The 23,457-nt window shown below is 44.1% G+C and overlaps 1 protein-coding gene across 4 annotated transcripts in view; it reads left to right on the top strand.

The window, feature by feature from the left end:
• GRM5 (glutamate metabotropic receptor 5) overlaps positions 1-23,457 on the top strand; it is a 1,150,672-nt gene that overhangs the window by 1,002,754 nt on the left and 124,461 nt on the right. For all 4 annotated transcript variants that reach the window (XM_069204006.1, XM_069204004.1, XM_069204003.1 and 1 more), the window contains exon 7: positions 20,836-20,962. In XM_069204006.1, coding sequence (XP_069060107.1) covers positions 20,836-20,962 — 127 coding nt within the window. The remainder of the gene's footprint in view (positions 1-20,835; positions 20,963-23,457) is intronic.

Raw genomic sequence — 23,457 nt, 5'->3', positions numbered from 1 at the left:
TGCCGTTTTTGCTTATTAAAGTATGACTTTTCATGTTAGTTTTGTTGGAGATTGACAACTGAATTTCGCGCAAATCTTGCAAGAGGTGATTTTTCCATCCAAAAAATATTTAGGAGATGAAAAGGGCTGTAGATGTTGCCAGTGACTACAGATTTAAAAGGATGCTATCTGATGAATAGTGCACACATATGGGCAGAAACGATTTTGGGTTGATTGGTTTCTTTAGTTAATGGTTTGGCTTAGTGATATTTTACCACAGTAAACAATGGTAAATGGTTGATTGCTGCTGGAATTTTAAAGGAATGTGCTACTTTTGGATGAAAATGTAACAGCACAAGAAAGAGTAAAATAACAATACAGCTAAAACTTAGAAGGCAACAGGCAACAAAAAGTCCACTATAACACAACAAACAGAAGAACACAAAAAGTACCTAGCAATAATGCAGCTCAAACTAACAACAGAAAAACACAGCAAATCACTACCACAACAAAATAGAACACAACAAATTTGCACAATCAGAGTACGTGTTAACCCCTTCGCTGCCAGGCCCTTTCCCCTTCAGGCGCCAAGCCTTTTTTGGCTGTTTGGCGCAGTTCGCGCTTAGGCCCTCATAACTTTTTGTCCACATAAGCTACCCGCCCCAATTTACGTCCTTTTTTTCCAACATCCTAGGGACTCTAGAGGGACCCCGAGTTTGTGGGATCCCCTGGAGGAGACCACGAAATTAGCCAAAATACAGCAAAAAAAGTGTTCTTTTTTACAAATGGGAAAAAAGGGCAGCAGAAGAAGGCTTGTGTTTTTTTCCCTGAAAATGGCATCAACAAAGAGTTGCGATGCTAAAATCACCATCTTCCCGGCTTTCAGGAACAGGCAGAAATGAATCAGAAAAACACATTTTTCAACACAATTTTGGCATTTTACTGGGACATATCCCATTTTTACTATTTTTTGTGCTTTTAGCCTCCTTCCACTTAGTGACAGAAATGGGTGTGAAAACAATGCTGGATCCTGGACAGCTAAACATTTCTGAAAAGTAGACAAAATTCTAAATTCAGCAAGGGTCATTTGTGAAGATCCTACAAGGTGTTCCTACAGAAAATAACAGCTGAAATTAAAAAAATATTGAAATTGAGGTGAAGAAAACAGCCATTTAACTCCATGTTTTACTCTGTAAGTTTTTCCTGCGATGTCAGATTTTCAAAAGCAATATACCGTTACATCTGCTGGCTTCTTCTGGTTGCAGGGATATATAGGGCTTGTAGGTTCATCAAGACCCCTAGCTACCCAGAGCCAATAAATGAGCTGCACCTTGTAATGGGTTTTTATTGTGTACCGGGTATACAGCAATTCATTTGCTGAAATACAAAGAGTGAAAAATAGCTGTCAAGGAAACCTTTGTATTTCCAAAATGGGCACAAGATAAGGTGTTGATAAGCAGTAGTTATTTGCACATCTCTGAATTCTGGGGTCCCCATACTAGCATGTGAATTACAGGCCATTTCTCAAATAGTCGTCTTTTTTACACAGTCTTACATTTGGAAGGAAAAAATGTAGAGAAAGACAATGGGCAATAACACTTGTTCTGCAATTTTGTGTTCCCCAAGTTTCCCGATAAAAATGGTAACTCACTTGCATGGGTAGGCCTAATGCCCGCGACAGGAAATGCAAAATGGACACATCACATTTTCACATAGAAATCATGCTTTTTGGAAAGTGCTTAGCTGTGGATATTGGCCTTTAGCACAGCCGGCACTTTGGGAAACCTAGCAAACCTTTACATTTTTTAAAACTAGACACCTAGAGGAAATGAGAATGGGGTGACTTGTAGGGCTCTCCCCAAACTCTGTTACCCGGAATCCTTTGGAACTTCGAAGTTTGGCCCAAAAAACACTTTTTCCTCATATTTCGGTGAAAGAAAGTTCTGGAATCTGAGAGGAGCCACAAATGTCCTTTCATCCAGCATTCCCCCAAGTCTCCCGATAAAAATGGTACCTTACTTGTGTGGATAGGCCGAGTGCCTATGACAGGAAATACCCCAAAACACAACATGAACACATCACATTTTCCCTAAGAAAACAGACCTGTGCCTAGCTGTGGATTTTGGCCTCTAGCTCAGCCAGCCCCTAGGGAATCATACCAAACCTGTGCATTTTAAAAAATTAGACACCTACTGGAATCCAAGATGAGGTGACTTGTGGGGCTATCACCAGGTTCTGTTACCCAGAATCCTTTGCAAACTTCAAAATTTGGCAAAAAACACTTTTTCCTCACATTTCGGTGATAGAAAGTTCTGGAATCTGAGAGGAGCCGCACATTTCCTTCCACCCAGCATTCCCCCAAGTCACCCGATAAAAATGGTACCTCACTTGTGTAGATAGGCCTAGTGCCCCACAGCAGGATATGCCCCAAAACACTATGTGGACAAATCAAAATGATCAAATACAAAACTGCCTGTTTTTGCGGGAGGGAACTCCGTTTTTGGTCTTGGGCTCAGCAGCCATTAGGAAAACCTCCCAAACCCAAACATTTCTGAAAACTAGACACCCAAGGGAGTCCAGGGAGGTGTGACTTGCGTGGATCCTCCAGTGTTTTCTTACCCAGAACCCTCAGCAAACCTCAAATTTAGCTAACAAAAATCACATTTTCCCCACATTTCTGTGTGGGATCACGGCACCGGCACAAATTTCCTACCACCCAACGTTCCCCCCAGTCTCCCGGTAAAAATGATACCTCACTTGTGTAGGTGGGCCAGGTGCCTGTGACAGGGGAGTGCCAAAAACATGTCACAAATGAAGGGGAACCAAAGCGGGTCCAAAAGGGCAGTTTGAAAAAAACAAGTTTTTAGGTTGACAAGTAGGGTAGAATTTTTATCAGTATAGATGCGTCAATGCTAGGTGGTAGGAATTTTGTGGATTCCTGCAGATTCCGGAAGGTTCCATCACAAAAATGTGGGGAAAATGTGTGATTTCAAGCAAAGTTGTGAGGTTTGCAGGGCATTGTGGGTAAGAAAATGGTGCAGGGTGCATGTGAAGCACACCACCCTGAACTAACCCAGATGTTTCGTTCTCAGATGTATCTAGGTCTCGTAGATTTTTCTACATGGCAGCGTCCCAAAGTCCAAAAAAGTGCAGCCCTCAACATTCCAAGTGGGACGATTTTGAGAGTTAGACAAGCTCTCATGGCCCAAACGTAAAACCTAAACACAAAATGATCAAATGTCCTCTTGTTTGTCGTGGGATAAGACGTTTTAGTGTGCGGGGGAGAGCCGAAAGACCGTTACCCCCTTAGGTTGGAGTGGGGGTATAACCATGCCCATACTGGTTAGTAGCCACCACCGCACTTTTTTTTTATTCCCTGGCATCTAGTAGGCTGCAGGGGCCCCCAGGGGACCCATGACACCCCATACCGCCATCCTGTTCCTGGCGGCCAAAACCGCCAGGAACAGGATGGCGGTCGGAATCCCCATTCCCCAGGGCAGCGTAAAACCGGCGGTACACCGCCGGTTTTTCGTTTCTGACCGCAGCTGTACCGCCGCGGTCAGAATGCCCTTGGGAGCACCGCCAGCCTGTTGGCGGTGCTCCCGCGGTCCCCGGCCCTGGCGGTCCATGACCGCCAGGGTCGGAATGACGCCTAAATCCCTGGTGTCTAGTGGGCATTTCTGCAGCCTGATCCCTTCATGATTGGGCTGCAGAAATGCTCAGAGAGACATCAAAGGAAAGGAAAGGCCTTTCCTTTCCTTTCCTTTGATGTCCCTCCCGCCCCAGCACGTGATTGGAAGAGAAATGCTCTGCATTTCTCTTTCCGATCTGTGCTGGAAGCTCATCAGATGTCAATGGGAGGGGGGTGGGGGGTTGGGGTGGAAGGGGAAGTGATTCCCCTTCCAGCCCTGCCCTCGGGGAGTGCAGGGGAGGCCGTTGGGGGAAGGGCTATAGGGCCTCTACCAGGATGTAACCGTTACGTCCTTGGCGGTCAAGGGGTTAATATAATGTTGTTGAATTTCGGGAATGGGACCAGCTAGACAAATAATATTACCACTATTTTAATAGCTTTTAAAAATCTAATTCAATGGTACAGTTGTTGTTTAATAAATATATAATGAAATTGAACTTTTACACGTTCTCTTTTACCTGCCTGAATTGTCAGAAGGCTAATAAGCAGTGGTCTCAGTTAATTCCCAGCCTGGGTTCAGCCTGGAAAGAGGTGTGAAAGAGATGTGAAATTCCTCATAGGAGTACACAATATGCTGACCTGCGTCGGCAGAGATGTCTACTGTGAGCTCAATAGAATATGCAGGGTGGCAGCTGTATCCCTCCTGTTGCCAGCACAGTGTCAGATCCTGCCCATGTGAAAGTTGTGCAGCCCATGTGAAAGTTGTGCAGCTTTCAAAAAGAGCAAGCAGGATGCCAAGACAATTCTTGTGTGTCTCTTGTCTGATTGTGAAAAGACCCTGTTTTTGTCCACAACAATTCTTTTTCTCAGTGTCTGGATTTTAGTGTTCGGTGTGGAAGGACACTGGCATTAGCATAATATACTCCCCACTTCCACCCTAGGCCTCACAGCCCATGTTTATGTGAACATAGAGTTATTTCTCAGAAAAACAACAAAGTCCTTTTTTTATATTGTGACTTAGTAACTTAAAGGCTGTACTGGGGACAATCTACTTGATGTATCTAACCCTCATTCCATTGAAGTTGGCCTCAAATCATGCCTAGGTCCTGGTATACCACACTTTGTACTTTGCAGCTCTATTTTAAGTAACATATTTAAAAATTCATATATTTTGTTCCCCTTGTTAGATCTTTGTCGTTTTGATGTCATTTTGCTTAGAGTTTGATTTTATTGTGTTGAGTTTTCGACTGTTTACTGTTTGGTACTTCTGAATGCTTTACATGTTTTTGTTAAGTTAAGCATGCCTGGTCTATGCCATAACCTCCAGGGGTTGATCTCAGGTTTAAATTATTGAAACCTGAGACTGGATCTAATAAAATGTGTGACTTTATGACATGTGCTTGAAAGCAATCCACCCAAACTAATGAGCCACTTTTTCAAGGGTAGTCAAAACTGTTTTGTGATCTTGCCCCCAAGTTCTAATTATGGATGTGGCATGTGACTTAAATTTGAGTCATTGATAACAAATAATTTAAGTTCCTTGGTGCCTGAAATTTTAATTATTTTTTAAATGTAATGTGATTGTAAGCGTGGGAAATGTACTGTCACTGTGCTATTCAAAGGTGTGAATCTCCAACGGATGTGCACACCTTTATATTGGTTCTCAGCACACCCTAATAACATAAGGTCTGCACTGATGTTTGTACTGTTGAGTTTTCACTGAAAAGACTATTAACAAGTGAAATGTGCCCTAATTGACAGATACATGTAATTTTAGCACTCATTGGAAGTGCCCATATAAGTGTAAAATTCCCTTAAATTGGTGTAAAAGTATGCACTACGCAATGCTTTAAGGTGGTATTTCAGATTTTCTTACCTGTTGTGAAAAAATACTTCAATTTTATTAAAGATCCGTAGGTGAATATTATAGTTCACTTTCTCACTTTTGTGAATTCACAGCGAAACATGTACAAATCTCCAGACCTTCTGGGAAGAATTTATTCCAATGAGAGTGAAATAATAGGCACTCATTCATAGACCGCAGAAAATGTAGGAGCCTCCTATGCATCTATGAAGTCCTCTCTTTGGCTTACTCAGTCTGGCCGCCAAGTGGCATGGCTATCTTAAATAAAGCTCCGCCGGTTGTTGGGAAGAAACCTCTCCCAAACATTCTCATCAGCATGTCCGCTGCCACTGTTGGAGAATACTGATAGAGGAGCTGTGGGGGAAGACAATTCCACTGCCCCAAAGAGCTTCAAGACCGCTTGATGCAGTGGCCTACTAGTCCATCTGTAATATGCCTCTTGAGTTCCCTGCAACACTCAGAGGGAGATGGCATCTGCTCATGTAGAGTTGAGCTGAGCAGAGTGTGCAGTATGTGGTAATCTTGGGGCAAAACCAACCCTACCATGTAAGAGCTTATGGAGGTGAGTTGAAAGGAGACAACAGCCACGCCCTGGGGCGATTGTGTCCTGATTGACATATGGCACCCAACACAGCCTGTGGATAAATGTTTCTTTTAACACTCAAAGTTACAGAACAAGCAGTCCAGGATGGACTACTTTCCTGTGTCACACGCTGTTATTGCTCATGTGCTAATTAGGGCAATCCTAAAGATTGAGCTGTGCAGTTATGCTCCTAGTAGCATCAGATTGGACTGGAACTTGCAGAGACCTCACAGTAAACAATACCTTGTAACATTTCCAGCTACAAGATGCCAACAGAACAGGCACACTTGAAATCACATATGACCACCTACCTGGACAACAATAGGAGCTCAGTCAGATCTCCCCAAATCCTATAGGCCATTGCGAAAGCCACCCTTAGGGGGCACATTAAATGGGGCCTTCCTTTGGTCAACAGCCAAAAAGAAGAACAACAGGTAACCTTGGAGAGGAATAGCACATTCATGATGCAGACCCATCAAACTAACTCTAGAGTGAGTTTCAGACCCAACCTAGAGAAGGACAAAATGAAACTAAAAACCCTTTTCATCAATAAAGAAAAACATATGCTGCACTTCTTTAAAGCCTATCACTATGAACAGAGCGAAAAGACAGACTGCATGCTAGCCACTCAATTGCAAGACAGAGAGGCTTTGGTGGCCATTACGGCCATCAAGGGTCTTGGAGGACAAATGATGGGTGAAATTGAAAGTGCTAAACTCCTTTTATGTAGCCTATAAGGAAGCAGTAGGACTTGGTAGTCTGTCCTCGCTGTCCAACAAAATGCTCATTACTGTCCTCCTCAAACCTTGGAAGGACCTGCTCCTATGCTGTAGCTTCCACCCATTCTCCCTATTTAATGCAGACATGACGATACTGGCTGTGATTCCTACTCAAAAAGGTAACCACTCCCATTGTCCATAGCTTTTTAAGGTATGTTTTGTGCCCATTAGAACATCCAGTAATCAGCTGCATATGTTACTGCAACACATGTCCCCCAAAAATGCAAAGTGCAACATCTTCAGTTCAGAGAGACTATTTTGTTGTGCAGCCATGATCAAATCGGGAGCACATTCGCCAGGCATTGCATAGGCTTGAAGGGCTACACCACAAAATATTTTCTTAGGTAAAGGCACTCTGAGATATGAGTCATGATCATAGTCAGCACCATGAGAGAACACACACATAGCCACCTCCAGGAATTAAATAAACAGAGGTAATCGTAATCTGTGTTACATAAATCATGCATCATACCAAAGTGTTGCACTCTAAGTCACAGTATTGCTATTACGCAAGATAAAGGTCCTTAATTCATCTACCTCTAAAAGATGTGAGGCTGGGTTGGCCTTAGTGGTTTTTGAGCTCTCGGCCTGTTAGGGACTGAGGTAGATTAACTTAATACCCTTATTCGAGTAATAGCTGCTCTGTTAATTTCAGGAAGCACTGTAATATGAAGAGTTATGTATGTAAAACAAATCATTAACATGTAAATTAGAGATTTGCTTTGAGATTTATTGAGAAGACAAAATAGATAGAAATAGATACTGGACAAAAGTCCATGCAAGAACAAGAGAATGTGAAATAAAAAGGAGAGGATGAAGAGAGGTATAATATAGAAGGCTTAAGACAAATGAACCAGAAAATTAAAACACACTGAGGAAATAGATTCACTATTTACCATTTATTTACTAGTGTTCAGTTAATTAAAACCATTACACAATCAATACACAATAAAAGATCATAAAATACTAAAAGACCGATTTTAAGTTAAAAAATGTAACTTTATTGTGGGGTATTATAGGATTCTTTGCTGACTAATTGTGCGTGTGTGCCCTAAGCTATTGATCTCCGAGAGCTGGCTCCCTAATTTGTCCAAACATTTCACCAGCCTGCAGCTAAGCTGCACATCGTCCCTTTTAAATCCAGCCACAATTGCTGGCCTGCACCTAAGGAGTCCCCTTTGAAGCCATACTGGTTGTAGGAGCCTTTTAGGGTCTATCATAGTACTTTTGCAGAGGCTTATCTGATGGATCAGTGTTTCCAGAGCCAGCCCGCAGAGCCGACAGGTGGCCATCATGTTACCTTGCGTCCACCTGGGGAGATGGAAATATGTTGGAAGACAGCCCATTCGATATTTCATGAAAGCTGCTTCAATCCGTGGATTGACTGCTACTCCCAGGTCAGATTGTGGGACAAGGCTATCGTATGATGACAAGACGAGCTAGGCATGGCTTTGTTTTGATAAAACTTCTTTGTCCATTAGCTGTGAGGGAGACTTGACTTTTTCTTTCGTCACACGCTTGATGAGCTGGTATGAGCTGAATTGGGGTAGTTGGTCTATCAGGCCCAAAGCTGCCAGAGAGGACTCAAAATATAGACAAAAGGGTAGTTGGATTGCGCAGAGATTTCATCCCAGATGAGGGAGCTTAAAGAGCCTTGCCTTGCTGTCTTAAGTCCATATCTTAACTTAATAAATGCCCCTTTTCTTGCTAGACACTGTCTGACGAAGCCAATTTCAAGACGGACCCTGGCCCATGAAGCTCGGTTTGCTAAACTGAACAGACCCTTGAAGAGCTGAACGTTCATTTTGTCCAAGCGCTCCTCTCCTCTACCCCTCAAACCTTCGCTGCCGTATGTAATTGTTCGAATTAGTTTGACTTGAATAACCTTTGGTAGTGGGAGGTAAGTTAAAGAACCAGTGGTGTTTTTACATATTTAAATGTAAAGGTAAGGGAGATGGATTTACAGCTGAGGCTTTCCAGGTGGGGCTTGAAAGAGCCATTGCAGTCAATGAGAAAGCCTAGGTATTTATTGTCACCACTGATTCAATTTTGCTGTTGCCCAGGTACCACTGGTGCCGCGGCAGTGTGGTGGCCCTGAAGGACATGATTTTTGATTTGCCAAGTTAATGAGAAGAGCATTTTCTTCAGAAAATTCAGCTGTTGTATTGAGTAGCCTCTGGAATCCTATTCTGGTATGGCTGAAGAGAATAAGATTGTCGGCATACATCAAGCATGCCATAGCAGTTTTCCCCACTTGTGGTGAATTCAAGTTCAGCTTGTCCAGTCTCGTCGGTAGATCTGCCAAAAAGAGATTAAAAAGAAGATCATCCCTTCACCTAATCTGAACCTCACCCAAGTATAAATGTGGAGAAGGGCTATCGCTTTTAACACGTGGGCCAGAATGCTCCATTTTGCAAGCTTAGACCATAATTTCCCTCTGTCTACTCGATCAAACGCGGCTTTATAGTCTATGAAAGAGACGTAGAGGGACTTATTGGCACACTGACATTGATCGAATAGTAGTGATGCAGCCAAAAGATTAGCAGTTGTACCTACCCCTATAGAGAACCCGGATTGGTTAACTGGGATCAGGTTATTGTCAGCAGCCCAAGTTTCCAGTTCCTCCAGGAGGATCCCTGCAAAGATTTTGGACTCAACATCTAAAAGTGCAATCAGTCGGTAGTTTGCTGGGTCGTTGGTCAAGCCTTCTTTGAATATTGGGGAGATGATTGAGCCTCTCCATGATTGCGGAATGATGTTGGTGGTGAGTGTGCAGTTGTAGAGTGCCAGAAAATGTTCTGCCCAAAAGTCTGATTCCTCTTTGTACAAGGCGGCAGGAGTACCATTAGGTCCCGGTGCTCTCTCATTCCACACTTAATGATTCTCTTTCTTGTTGTTTCTGAGAGAATTAGAAGGCAGCTGCGTGATTGTGAAGAAACGCAGGTGACACTTTGTGCTTGAACCTTCACCTACGGGCCCCTGAGTCAGGGGACCAAAGTGGCAGGAGAGATATTGATACCAGGTAGGCTCAGAAATGTTAGTTATGGAGCGGGTATGTGTTGCAGAACTTAGGCTGTTTATGTGTCTCGAGAACTGCGCGTGCCTATTTGACTTTAATGCGTGCATGAGCTTTCCTGTTAACCCGGCTGCCTTGTCTCTTTTATGCACCCACAAGTGGCCTCTATAGGCAGATCTGGAAGGGGACACCAGCGCTCCCAAGGCCTCATCTCTAGGCTCTTTCTGAAGAAGGTGAAGGGAGATGTTTAGATTGCGTTTGAGTATCTTTGTTCACCATCCGATAGAGGTCCTTGAGGACTGTAAAATCTTGTGCCTTGAGACTGTTGTTGACAGGATGTCAGAAATTCCCCTACAAACTCATCCTAGGCTCCTTGTGCTATTAGCTCAGGGTCTTTGAGGTCCAGTTTAAGGGACCACATTTGCTTCGCTTTTTCTGCCAGGTCTGGTGTGGTCTCTGATGTCCATTTGATTTGCCTCCTGTTATTTGTATTTGTTGCATGCTGCAGCACATCTGCAGGGTCATGATGATCAATTGGATGAGTAAAGTGCAGCTCTTGTAAATGATCTCTCTCACCTCTGCTTGCTACCTGGAATTTCAAAATTCAGCAGATCAAGGTCGATGATAGAATCATAAAGGCTATTAGCGTTCTCGCTGTTTGATTAAAAAACATCAATGAAGGAGGTTGATCTGTGCTGTAACGGCCATTAGTGGATCGAAGACCCATTGCTTTGAGGTCTTTTATTAGCAGTTTCCCTAATCTATACCCTTTGTAAATTCCAGATTAAATTTGATCCGGGATCTGCCAAAAGGTGTTCTGCGCCGTAATAGCTTCTTCAGAAAGCTCTGTTCCGAATAGATTCATGTTGAAGTCACCACTTAAAATCAGCTCAGAGAGAGGAGTTTTATTTAATAGCTCTTCAATCCTGTCATTCAGCTGCCGTACAGCCTCCAGTTTGCAAGTTTTCTCCTGGGGGACGTAGATGTTCATTAGAGCTAGATGGAGGATAGAAGACCCTTGTGTCATAGAAAGAAAAACGTCATCAGATTTTTGCACGTGGCTGAGGGCATGTAATGATGGCCCTTCATTGCTGAACTGAGAAATATAATGAGTCTGCCACTCAGGTGCCCAAAGCGGGCCCTCCTCATTGCCGGGACGTCATAACTCATGAATCCTGGGATTGCAGGTGGAGATTCAGTCCAGGTCTCCTGCAGCAATATTATTTGGAGTGACATTAGATAGTTCAGTAGGCTCCTATCCTCAAGTTTATCCAGCAACCCACTGATTTTCCAGGAGCACATTGCAAGGTTGGTTTTATCTTCCTGGTGACCGTCATAGTTGTCTTGGTCCTGTGCTCAGGGTGCTGATTAGCCAGCTCCAGTCATTAGGGGAAGGAGGGGCTTTGGAGCAGGATGAGGGCACTATGTTTGGCCATGCTTTCCGGGGGGGAAAGCAGCTTGCCTTGAGAGGTCTTTGAAATGCCATTAAAGGCACAGGGCAGTGATTGAGTTCCCCAATCACCCTGTTGTGTCAGTAGAAGATGTGGATAGGCAGGGTCTGTTACGGAGGTAATTTGCATCTCCCAATCCCTGAAAGAACCTTCAACTCCAAGTACTTGCTCTGCTACCTTAGCAGATGACCAGGTCACTTTGGTGGCTTCATTTGTCTGGGATGCCGAAGGTGGAACAAATTCCACTGATACCATATCCACTGAGGGGAGACTTGCCGTTTCAGGAACCTGTCTCAGCAGCTATAGGATTAGTATTCCAGGTACATCAGAGTTACTGTAGAGCTTGTTCCACAGTTACGGATGGTTGGTGATGGAGACGTAGGGGCAGCCTGAGTCAAGGGCATCATGCTGCAAGCCCTTTTTTGAAGTCTGGTGGCCTCATGAGTTGCTGACACTGCCAATGTATAATTGCTCCCCCGCTCCCTCCATCTGCTCTTTTCCTGATTTGATGGACTCAAGGACAGTTTGACCAGGCGGGATCTTTTGTCGAAATTTGTTGTGACAATGAAGGGTGCATTTGATGAAATGCGATTATTGGCATCAGGAGGGGAAATCCAAGAAGTGCCTGACTTGTTTCCCAGCTCGAGAGAACTGGCAGTGATGTTGTTCCTGAGTCCTCCATCAGAGATGCCTACTCAAGGTTGGTTTGGTAGAGAAGTAGTGCTATGCTGGGTCACCAGTTTGGTAGGACTGGGCGGTGTTACCTTAGGGGACTTTATCATTGACCCACCCCTAATTCCTGCATGAGGAGTGCGTGCTTGAGTCTGTGACCCTGGAGGGGAGCTAGACAGTATTTTGGACACCCCTGTCTGGTTACTGAAGAAGGAGGCAATCATCTTATTCTCAATTGCTTCTAACCTGTGCTTCTGCCTTTCCTTTGACACTTCTTCCGGGGCGTAGGTGGCAAATACTTTTTGGATAGAGTGCCACTTGTAGTAGGTGAGGGGACCCCAATGCTGATAAGTGGCCCTGAATTCCATTTCCCAGAGGGGCAACTCAATGGATCGGAGTCTTGCAAGGATGTTTTAGGGCACTCTGCTGTTTGTTTGCTGAAGTTCGATGCCAGTGTATAGGTTCTTGTTCATGTGATTTGGAAGACTCCTGAGACACACCCTGCTGACGTTATTTGAAGCTGCGGAGGGTTGTCACTCCTAGTGTTGTCAGCAGACTTGAAGTTGGCTACCCTGTTCTGGGTCAGAGCTCTTTTTATATCCTCAAAGACGCTACTTAGGGTTTCTGGTAGGAATCCCAGCTTATCCAAGATTGGAGAACAGGTACAAGAACAGAAAGGTAGTCAAGAGTCGGCGAATTCTGGGCTCTAACTATCTGATTATTAAGGTCTGCAATTTTTGAGTCAATTCCTGAAGTAAAAACTACCAGTGTATTTAACAATTTGATTTGAGTATCCATTTTAGTAGTCTGAAAGTTTAAAGCTTCAGAGGTGAGCTGGAGGTTGCTCTGTATAATGTTCAAAACTATTGGTATATCTTGATCTGCAGCAGTCTCAAGAGCTTTAGTGGTGCCAGGTCGGTACCTGATGTTGGAGCAAAATACTGCAGGCGAGCCATGGTAGAGCAGGTATGGTTCTGCCCCGCCTCTGTCTCCCTATATTGCCACCATTGCCTCCCATTCCAGGGAGGTGAGCGAAGAAAGATTCTGCTGTGTACAACTTGCTAGTTTGTCCTGGGGGCAGAGCTGTCAAAAGGGGGACGCTGAAACAAGATCTGTCCGTTGGGTCCTTTGGTGAGTGTTGACCAGGCACTGGATCTGCTCGACCTGTGCTGAGAGTGGTATCACTGGGGCAGACTCTCGATGGGTAGATCGGATTCGAGCCTGATGAGCGAGATTGGTCTGAAGTAGCGAACTGAGTTTGCTGCCTTGGTTCTGACAATACCAGAGAGGAGGGAAGGAAGTGAATGGATTCTGCTATGTTGGATTTGTCTGCACAGCCATCACAGCTGTCAGCTTCGCCTGTGGACAGGAACTCTGTTCCAGGGCCATGCGAGTTCACATGTGCCACTGTAAAGGATTTAGTTGCCATTTGAAGAGCAGATGACTCCGGTGGTGAGAGTGCTAGTGGGCTTGACAGAAGTCTGATGGGCTTAAGGCTACAGAATGTATTTGCCGCTAAACCAAAAGCGGCTACTTGACTTATGATCGTTGGCTCCAGGGGAGATGGTAGGCCTGCAATACTTGAGTTTGCTGCATACATGGTTGAAACTGGATCCTTAAGAAATAACTTCCACAGACCTGGGACTTACTGGATTAATCCTGTTGTAGGACCCACCCTAGGTGGTCGAAGTTGAGCTGCTGTCCTGCAAGGACCCCGCTGGATCAGTTATGTCAATGACATTAACTAGGGCTTCAGATGTTTCAGTCCCCCTTCCCCGACTTGGCTTCTTGTTCTGACGAGAGGTAGGGGGAACCCTAGTTGTACCGGAGCACATTATAGCCTTGTTGCTCTCTTGCAGTGCTGTTCGCTAGATAGCAGGGTAGCAGAATGGCGGGGTTGGCAGCGGGTGACGAGTAACAGGTGGCAGGTAATGTAACTTGGCTATCTGCTGTCTTTGGGGAAGTATCCTAAAGAGGACCTGGAGTGGTGCAGGCAGGCAGTTGGGGAGGATGGGCTATGAGTGGTTCTCACGGGGTCCCACAAGCCACACCCAGACCTGGCTGGGCCACTTCTGTGAGAATACTGTGGTGCACTCTCAGCAGCAGCCTACTATGGCTGCTATGCTCATGAAACCTCCTTCACAACATGGGGTGTAGGCAGATTCTTCAAGACTCTTCAAGATCCTTGCTACTGCCCCAAGCATGAGCTGACCTGAGCCACCTACCCAACATCCCACCACCTACCTACCCACCTACCCACCTGCCCACCCGCTCGTTCAGACCATGGCCGAGGCCAAGGCAATGCAAGGCTTGGGCATCCGGCAGCTGGGCAAGGAGGTGAAGGCAGTGAACCCAACAAGGCGCAGCATGGAGTGGAGGCAAGAGAGGGAAGGCAAGAGAGGCAAGGCTTAGCAAGGAGAAGCAAACAAGTAGCAGGGGACAGGAGCCAGTGGAAGTACCAGTGCTGGGACTGGGAGGTGGCAAGAAGTGGCAATGAGAGTGGCAGAGGGCAGTGAATGGAGGGGCAGGGGACAGTGAGAGCGAGAGTGAGAAATTAAGGGAGCAGGGAGGAGGCAAACAGGGAGGAGCAGGCGAGAGGGGTGAGAGGGCAAGAGGGGGCAGTCGACAGAGAACAGCTGAACAGCTGAACAGCTGAACAGCTGCCCAGCTGTGCCCGCCCTGTGCCCAACCCTGTTGCCTGTCCTACCGCAACCTTGCCACAGCCCTCAGCCCACCACTCCTCTGATTCGTTGACCTGTTGACCCTCACCTCAGCCCTGCCCCCATGACCCTGCGCTTTGCTCCACACCACACTGCTCTCCGCCCACTGTCCCGCCATACCACTCACCTCGGATGCACCTCTGAAACCGTCCCGTAGCGGTAATGCAGTAGTAGTGAAGTGCAGAGCAGCGCAGTAGAATCCTCCTCTCTGCGGCTCTCGTCCAGTTCATCTGTCTTTTGCCCGGATCTACGGCACTCCAGCACACCAGCTCTTGCGGCTCACGGCTTATGGCTCATGTCCCAGCTTGGTCTAGCTTGGTGCTTGATCACCTGATCGATCGCTCGGCAATCCTCCAGAATTCAATCGAGTTAGCGATAAAGAATCAAAATAAAACAAAGGAAGAAATTAGGAAAGTACAAAGAAAGAAGAAAATTGAAATAAGAAAAAAATATTTCGTTTATTGAGGTAGTTTTATGTATTCTGACTCTAGGGTCAAAGTTGGAGAAATGTAATACTGACTGGGGGTCCATGTGGGTTAATTAATGAAATACAAGAGACATAACCCTTAGTTCTACTGTCTCTAGTAACTTGTCGAAAATCAAACCAGTGTGGAAGGTTTGATATTCAGAATCTCTCTTTGGAGTTCGTTCTATAGGAGTGGCACTAGCTATACTAACTGTATACATCACTTTTTAATACACTTTGGCTTCAATTATTCAGATACTTAATTAGCAATTAAATGTTTGTTGATCAATAAAATTGAGAGTTATGTAACAGAAAGAACATCGTTTGCTCAGCATATTACACTAAGGCGAAGAATGTGTATATATACATATTCACTTAAATCACTTAAAAAAACACAGGTTACAGGGACGTTATAGTTATGCTCACAGTTTAAACATATCAAACCATAGAAATTCACCAGTTATAGTTAGAGTTAGCTTAAGTAACCATAACTTGTGCACAAGGTAACTAAAGCTTGCACCTCAACCATGCACAGTTTTTCCATAATAAATTATAATGGAAATATGAGAATGATATTATCAATGATGTTATCAAAAATGTCATGAGTTCCGTAATTTGGGGGGTAATATCAGTGCATGGCGAGGTGAATTATAGTTACCTTAGGTTTCAAGTTATAGTTACGTGAGATAACTCCAACTATAACTGGTGAAATGCTATGGTTTGGTTCGTTTAAAATGTGAGCCTAACTATAACATTCCTGTAACTTCAGTTTTTTTAAGTGTATTTCTATGTTTTAAAAAAATGTTATTTCCGAACTAGAACATCACTGTAACCTTTATTTTTTTCAGTGAATTTCTATGTTTTTTTTTTAACGTATAGTAATTTTCATTACTACACTTTAATCCAACCACCTGTGACCAGACCCTGAGGCCTACCCCCTGTAAATATGCACCGTGCATGGCCTTCACCCGTGCATGGCAGGGGTTGCCTGCAAATCCTGGCCTGCAGCTAGACCCTGCGGCCAACCCCTCTAACCACCCAAGCCCTTTGGCCATGCCCATTGGGAGTTGACTATAGCCTGTCTCACCTGGTGTGAGAATAGGTGTTAGAGGGTGTATCTCGGGATGAGAGTAGCTGTGAAAGTCTCTGTCTGGGTGTCAGAGAGCATGCATCAGTGTCTTAGTGGATGTGTCAGTGTCTGCACAAGTCTGTGAGTGGGTTCATGAGGGTATCAACGTGTCTGTGAGTGGGTGTGTGATAGTCTAAGTGGATGTGTACGTGGGTGTATGAGTGTCTGAGTGGGTCTGTGAGTGGGTGTGTGAAGGTCTGAGTGGGCTGTGAGTGGGTGCACAAGGGTTGAGGTGGGTCTGTGATTGGCTGTGTACGGGTCTAAGTGTGTGTGTGAGTGGGAGAAAGAGATTGAAAGAGAGAGAGAGAAATAGAGTGAGAGGGAGAGAAATGGAACGTTTTTTCGATTTTGTTGGATGATATATTTAGAATGAGATATTTCTCCACAAATTGAAAAGAAAGCTGTATTTGTCAATTAAAAAGAGTAAGATCACCTTTCAGTATGAGCCTTAAACATTTGCACTTGAAAAAAACAGAAGGGAAATGACCAGGGGATACATCTTTATTCAAACCCTCAGCTTTCAGTGTGAAGGTCTGTAACCTTCACTCTTGAGCTATTGATAAAAAAAATTTGTTAATTTTTCCTTGCCCTTTTACAGGCTATCTGGGAGCGTGGGCCTCAAGGCCTCCCCACGGTCTCACCCATTTTCTTTAAAAAAACTTTTTGTTACCCTTTATGGGCTATCTGGGACTGCAGAGGGAGCCTCAAACCTCCCCTGCAGTCCCATTGCTCCAGCAAGCAGGCAGCTGCTTTTAACAGCAGATTCCTGGTTGCTGGAGCAATGTTTTCATCTGTCTTCCTTGCACACATCTCTGCGTGCAGGGAACACAGATGAAAACTCCACTTTCTGACAGCAGGACCTGTTTGACAGGTCCCACTGTCAGACATCAGACTGTTTGCTTTGACTTGGCTGCAGCTGTCAGAGCTGCAGCCAAGCAACAGTAAACAGCTGTGTTCCGGGGTGGGCCCCATGGGACATGGCAGGAGCCGCCCCTGGGGGTGGCAGTCCCTAGGGCCATCAGTGGCTCCAAGAGAAGGGGACGCGTGGCCCCCCTCCTAGGAACAATGCCCTGGGGAGGTGGTGGTCTCTGGGACTGCGGGTGGGGTGTGTGGCCCCCCGCACACAATTTGAATATAGCCCTGGGGAGGTGGTGGTCCATGGGGCTGCGAAGGGGTCACACAGCCCCCCCCAAACAATTTGAATATTGCCCTGGAAGGTAGTGGTCATCAGGGCTGCATAATCTTGCTTAAAGCCCTGTGGAGGTGGCGGTCCCTGGGGCTGTGGGGAAAGCCGATAATGAGCTCCGGAGAGATGGTGGTCCCTAGGACATATTTCCTGCATCACCCTGGGGAAATGGCAGTTTCTAGGGCTACGAGGGGGTGGGAGACCCCCCAGTTAGAAATAAACAATGGCCTCAGGCCTACCTGGGGGCTTTAAAAAGACAAATCCACTGATCCTACATGACTCCCACCGTAAATTTGGAAAAAATGCTTTTTAGCCCTGGGGGACCCTCACTAACGGAGCTAAGGGGTCAGTGTTACTCTCGGATCTCAGCACGAGATCGGGAGGAGTCACAAATCCTTTGTGTCCCTACATTTCCTTCAATTTCTTTAAAACTTCTGAACGCATTTACGTGAAATAACAAAAAGTCCTCTTTCTGGACCAAGCTACCTTTCTGTCAAATTTGGTATAATTCCATCCAGTGGTTTTGGCGCTTTCACTGTTCAGAATCCCTATGGAAAAATTAATAGAGAAAACGTGTTTTGAGACCTCCCCTTTTTCTCGGCCCCCGCTTGAGGGATCACCCCAAAACTTTCCAGACAGCAACTGAAGTGTTATCCGTTGTTTTTTTTGGGAACATTTCATGAAGATTCATTAAATGGCACCAAAGTTATTAGCAAAACAAAAACGCTTTTTCTATAGAAACTAGGTCCAACGTATTAGTAAATAGTGGCGACTGCCACAAGGCAATATTTATATATATATATATATATATATATATATATATATATATATAAATATATTGAAATAATCACTGTCAACTCCCTCTATGGCCCATGCAAGCTTCCACTGACACTGGGAGTTACAGATGATAGCGGCACTCTCCGTTTTGAATCATTTTCTTTTATTTACATATATATATGTGTATATATATATATATATATATAGATATATATATATATATATATTAAATTACAGCAAACATATTTTCTCATGTTCGTTACACATCTATATATTTATTAATGTTAATGCAAACTTTCCAAAAAGACACATATTTCCTCATTTCATGTGTCTGTGAAATACAGAACACCACCATCTTTTTCAAACTACAGATATCGTAAATTGGAATACAGAAAACATGTAAACATGATTATCTCGAACAACCACCACGTTGATGGCCTTTCTGTTCTTGGAAATGTTTTTGGCACAAGAATTTTAATCTGAGAACCTAATAATTCCAATGGAATAAAACAATGTTAATTTTAATTTGAGATTTTCCAGTAATTTATGAGCACAGTATACTAAGTGGAATGCACCATAGAGAGTTTGAAGCTGTAAGCAAAATAGTGTCCTATATACACATATTACAGAAGTTTAGAAGAAACCCACTTTGCAGTTGTGGCTCACGGCACACAAAAGGGGCGGGGTGGCGCAGGGAGGCGGGAGCAAAGGAATGAAATAAAAAAATAAAAATAAAAAACAAAACCACTTACCCTCCGCCGCCGCTTCATCCGCTCCTTCCGCCTTCAGCAGGCACAGGTTCCTAGCCTTCCCTTGCCAATACTGACGCTGCTTGAGGCAGCATCAGGATTGGCTGGGAGCGCCCAGCCAGGGCACTCCCAGGCAGACTGGGAGCCTGTGCAGGCTCCCTTCAGCCCGGCAACTGTGTTGCTGGGGTGGAGAGAGCCCACTGCGCATGTGTGTTTGGCCAGCCGAAGACGGCCGGCCAAACACATATACACTTTGAGGGGAAGTGCTGTGCACTCCCCCTTACTGCTGGTCAACACCAGGCTCCGCCCCTTTTCCCAAAAAATTATAATAAACACAGTTCAATGTCGTTTATTTGGGAAAAGGTTTGCAACTGCTGCTGCTGGCGGGGGCCAATGCTCCTCCCCCCTAATGGAGGAGCCGACCATGCCACTTTGTCACACACTGAAATCTCGGACATTCTTAGACTGTAAAGCACTTAGGGCCATATGTACGAAAGCTTTTTCCCATAGACACAGAATGGGTAAAATCCTTTCGTACATCTGGCCCTTAATTATTTACTTTAAATTGTCTATACCGTACTTGACACTGAATTGAAAACAGCAATAAATTCAGATCACATTACACATTTTCCTCAATTAGTGCAAATTACAACCCAACTCATCCATGAATCTTTCCATGAAAGCAAGCCTTGTGATTCCTAATGCCAACATGTAATATACTGTGAATCTAGTCATGAACAATATTTACATGCATGTAATTTTAACCTTTTTTCATTGCCAATAAAAATGCCTTGAGCTCATTATTCTACTTGCAAAAACATAGATTACACATGTATCTGATTTGCATATTTATCCAGGTTTGGAAACAATAGGGCGTTGATTTTTGCTTGATTAACGTGAAAATGTCTATTTTCATTCTCTTTGAAACCTCACAACTTAGAACTAGCCAATGACATGCCAGGTGTTTTTCAATTGTCTATGCTTAATAGATTTCCCCCGCAAAATATGTAAATGAAACACACAAGGAAATGTCTGATTATTTTCTGGAGCTATGTTAGAATTTTCCAAAACTTTCCTTAACCCTTTGCAATCCCCAACCTTAGAAAAGGCTGTTGTAGAATGGTTATCTGTTGCTGAGGATGAAGGATGCAGGGGATAATCTTAGTGCTTCTTGCTCAGGTGGACCAACACTTTTCCCCCTTTTATACAGCCAGATCCCCAGCGGGTCTGACCAGTGTTGTAATCTCTCTTTGGGCTGCAAACCACGCCTATGTCACGTCAGTGTCTTTCATTGGTTTGTGGGCTTGCCTTTTAAAATCTCTTGCTTTCATTAGGGAAAGGCATGCTAAGTCATGCCTTTTCCGGTGGTTAGCCCTCCTCGAGCGCAGCGACCAAGTAATGAAAACATACGAGGCTCGCTGTTTTCCGTCCGATTTCTGGACTACTTTTTTTTCTCTTTTTTCACAGCGTGATCTCACTGGGCAGAAGTCGAGCGCTTTGCATGACATCAACCTGTTACATAGTTAACTGCACTTTTGCCGATTACATGGATAATTGCACTTTTGCCAATAGGTTTTACTGCGAGTGAACTTTTATTTCCGTTTGTATGTCTGCTTTGCACTGATGGCGGCGTCAGCTCGCTTATGTGAAACTTTTACTTTTCAGTTTATGTGGCAAGAAAAGTCCGGTTAGGAGTTTACAATGCTAACTGTTGTAGCGCAAGCAAACGCGAGACCGGTTGCATTGCAAATGCGTGTTGGTGCTTTGTAATAACAAAAGTTTACAAACTGATTTCCAATCACTGTTCGTTTTTCACATCTTTTACATTTCTAGGTGATTCGAAAAGGGGAAGTCAGTTGTTGTTGGACATGCACGCCCTGCAAGGAAAATGAAATTGTCTTTGATGAGTACACATGTCAGGCATGCAAGCTTGGATCCTGGCCTAGACACGACCTCACAGGTAAATGTGTTTCTACAATGTAACTAGAAGCAGATTAAGATCTATATATACCTTTGTGGGAGACGCTGCAAAGTTGTTTTAATGGTGTCTGTTGTACAGCCACCAAGTAATCAGTAAAATCATATTTTCACCAACAGCAGTGAGTGGGATTTCTACTCTTCGCTCACAAGAGACTTTTCAATATCTATTGATCGTTCCCTTCGACTACTTAAATATGCCAGTGTTATATGAGCTCAAAGGCAGCATAGAAATAACGTGTCCTGTTCCTGCCTGGAAGCTGGCCTTTGAAAAGGAGCTGTCGTTCAGGGTTTTGTTTAATGTGTTCGATCCATTTCTAGAAAGACAAGTTATATATAACTCGAGGATCCGAAATAAACACTGTTGGAGACCATGCAATCCACACTTCAATATTTGGATATATCCGGCCCTCATCAACACCTAATTTAAAAACGATATATGGACCTTGGATAAATGCCCATCGATGGTGTGGAATGCTTCCAAGATCTACACAGTTTTCAATATATATCCACAAAAGGTCTGGGCACACACTACAAAGCACCACCTTCATGAATCTTCGGACAAACTGTCATAACTTTAGTCGTGTTTGTGTTTCTTATCTCTTTGTTTTTAAAATGAATGTATCACATATTAAGCTAACAGGTCTTTAAGTACATCCCCCATGATCATGCCACAAGTTCGTTACATGCATAAATATCTCAAAGTAATTCTGTTTATAAGCAGTCTTACATATTGGAAGCCAAAAGATCATTTAGTGTTTGAACTCATCTGTTTATAACCCCCACAAAGATCACGAGCAGTTGTAAACATAGTATTGACCGGTTTATGGGCATGTTATTGACGTTATCAAATCTAGAGGTCTGCTGATTTAATATGTGTAAGTACATACATAATTTTGAAAGTGTTTTGAGGTTCTCTATATCTAGTCCGTAGATTAAAATTTTGATTTATGATTTCAGAGCTGTGCGTCATGCTAAATTAGGCCTTAAGTGCATTTACAATGAATATAAGAGTGATCTTTGTAATAGACCCCCACCGCTACCCATGAATCAGTTTCAGCCAGATAACTGTTCTAGGCACTTACTCCCTCATTATGAGTGGCACAGGAAGCCCGATGGGGCCCGTAATGGTACCCACTAGTATCCACAGAATTACACGTCCCTCCAGAACACTGTGGGTCAGGCGTATTTTGCCCAATCAGGTGAAATGTGTGGGTGAATTGCCCTGAGAAAATGGGGAATAACCCTGGGGTGCAGATGTTTTATTCCCAATTATTCAGTAGTTCCCAATTTATCAGGGGCCCTCAGGCATCAAGTTGCGACCCTGTGATATCCCTCACTCATTCCGGGCGTCTGACTGCCACATTTTCTGTAACCACATGGGCTGAGGTAGAGATAGAATTCAGGCCATATTCCAGCCTACTAATAACAGGTCCCGAGACTTCAGGGGCACATCTTGGCATGCTGTCAATGCGTATAGCAAACTGGCTCTTTATCAAGGTAGATACATTGAGTACCTATCAATTGGAAAAGAAGAGTAACTAGTTTTCTAGCAATGTCACACATTGTGGTATCTAGTGCTTTACAAGAAATAACTGAGTGCCACACACAGCTTCACTGTTGAACTAGCCAAGAGTTCCTCCATTCCAAAAGAACCAGTGCTCATCAATAAATCACAGATTGTTTGTTAAGGCATTGCTGACGATGGTAGCTAGAGGGGAGAAGGTTTGGCAAACCAACTTTCTACAGAGGATGCAATGAATCCTTCTCAGTTTTACCGAAATACTTTGCCTTTCATGAAAGGTTAAACATGCAGATTTTACTGTGGAGCAAGAGATAACCACCTCCAACTAGAGCTTAAAGAATATCCCCTGCTCCACTGGGAGCCAATGTGGGTGGCTTAATGCAGGCATTCAATAGAGTGGTTCATCATCTATTGCTTGAGTGTCTTGAGCAGGTGATAGGACCATTTGGAAAAGTCATAATCAAACAAGGTGATTTTTTACATGAAACAAAAGCAGCGCTTGCCTAGTTCTTATTAATATCAGTAGCCACTTAGATGTTGGTGTGTGTTCAATCTATGTATGAAGCCTCTTGCTGCTATCACCAGGAGGTATTATCTAGATTTCCAAATCTAAGTCAACTATCCAACTATTAGTTGATATGCATTTGGAAGCAAAGTAGTCTACTCAGGCTTATGGATACGATGTTATTACTGTAGGATGCTCGTGAGCTTGCTGGCCCTCAGAAGAGTAAAACAGCAAACATGGCTTTGGGCAATGCTACTTTACATACATCACCATTAGAGTAGCTGTTTAAATTGGCTTGGTATCTAAAGATGTTATGGGATTTAACTGTCATTTCAACCCACGTACAAAATGTTCTCCTCCACCAGCACATCCAGGAAAGGTCCTGACTGCCAAAGTCACTGAGGTGAAGTAGAAAGCCCCACCACCCATATCTAATGGCGTTATCTGC

Source organism: Pleurodeles waltl, chromosome 8 (assembly GCF_031143425.1).
Source record: "Pleurodeles waltl isolate 20211129_DDA chromosome 8, aPleWal1.hap1.20221129, whole genome shotgun sequence".
Taxonomy (NCBI): domain Eukaryota; kingdom Metazoa; phylum Chordata; class Amphibia; order Caudata; family Salamandridae; genus Pleurodeles; species Pleurodeles waltl.
This window is presented reverse-complemented; position numbering and strand designations above follow the sequence as displayed.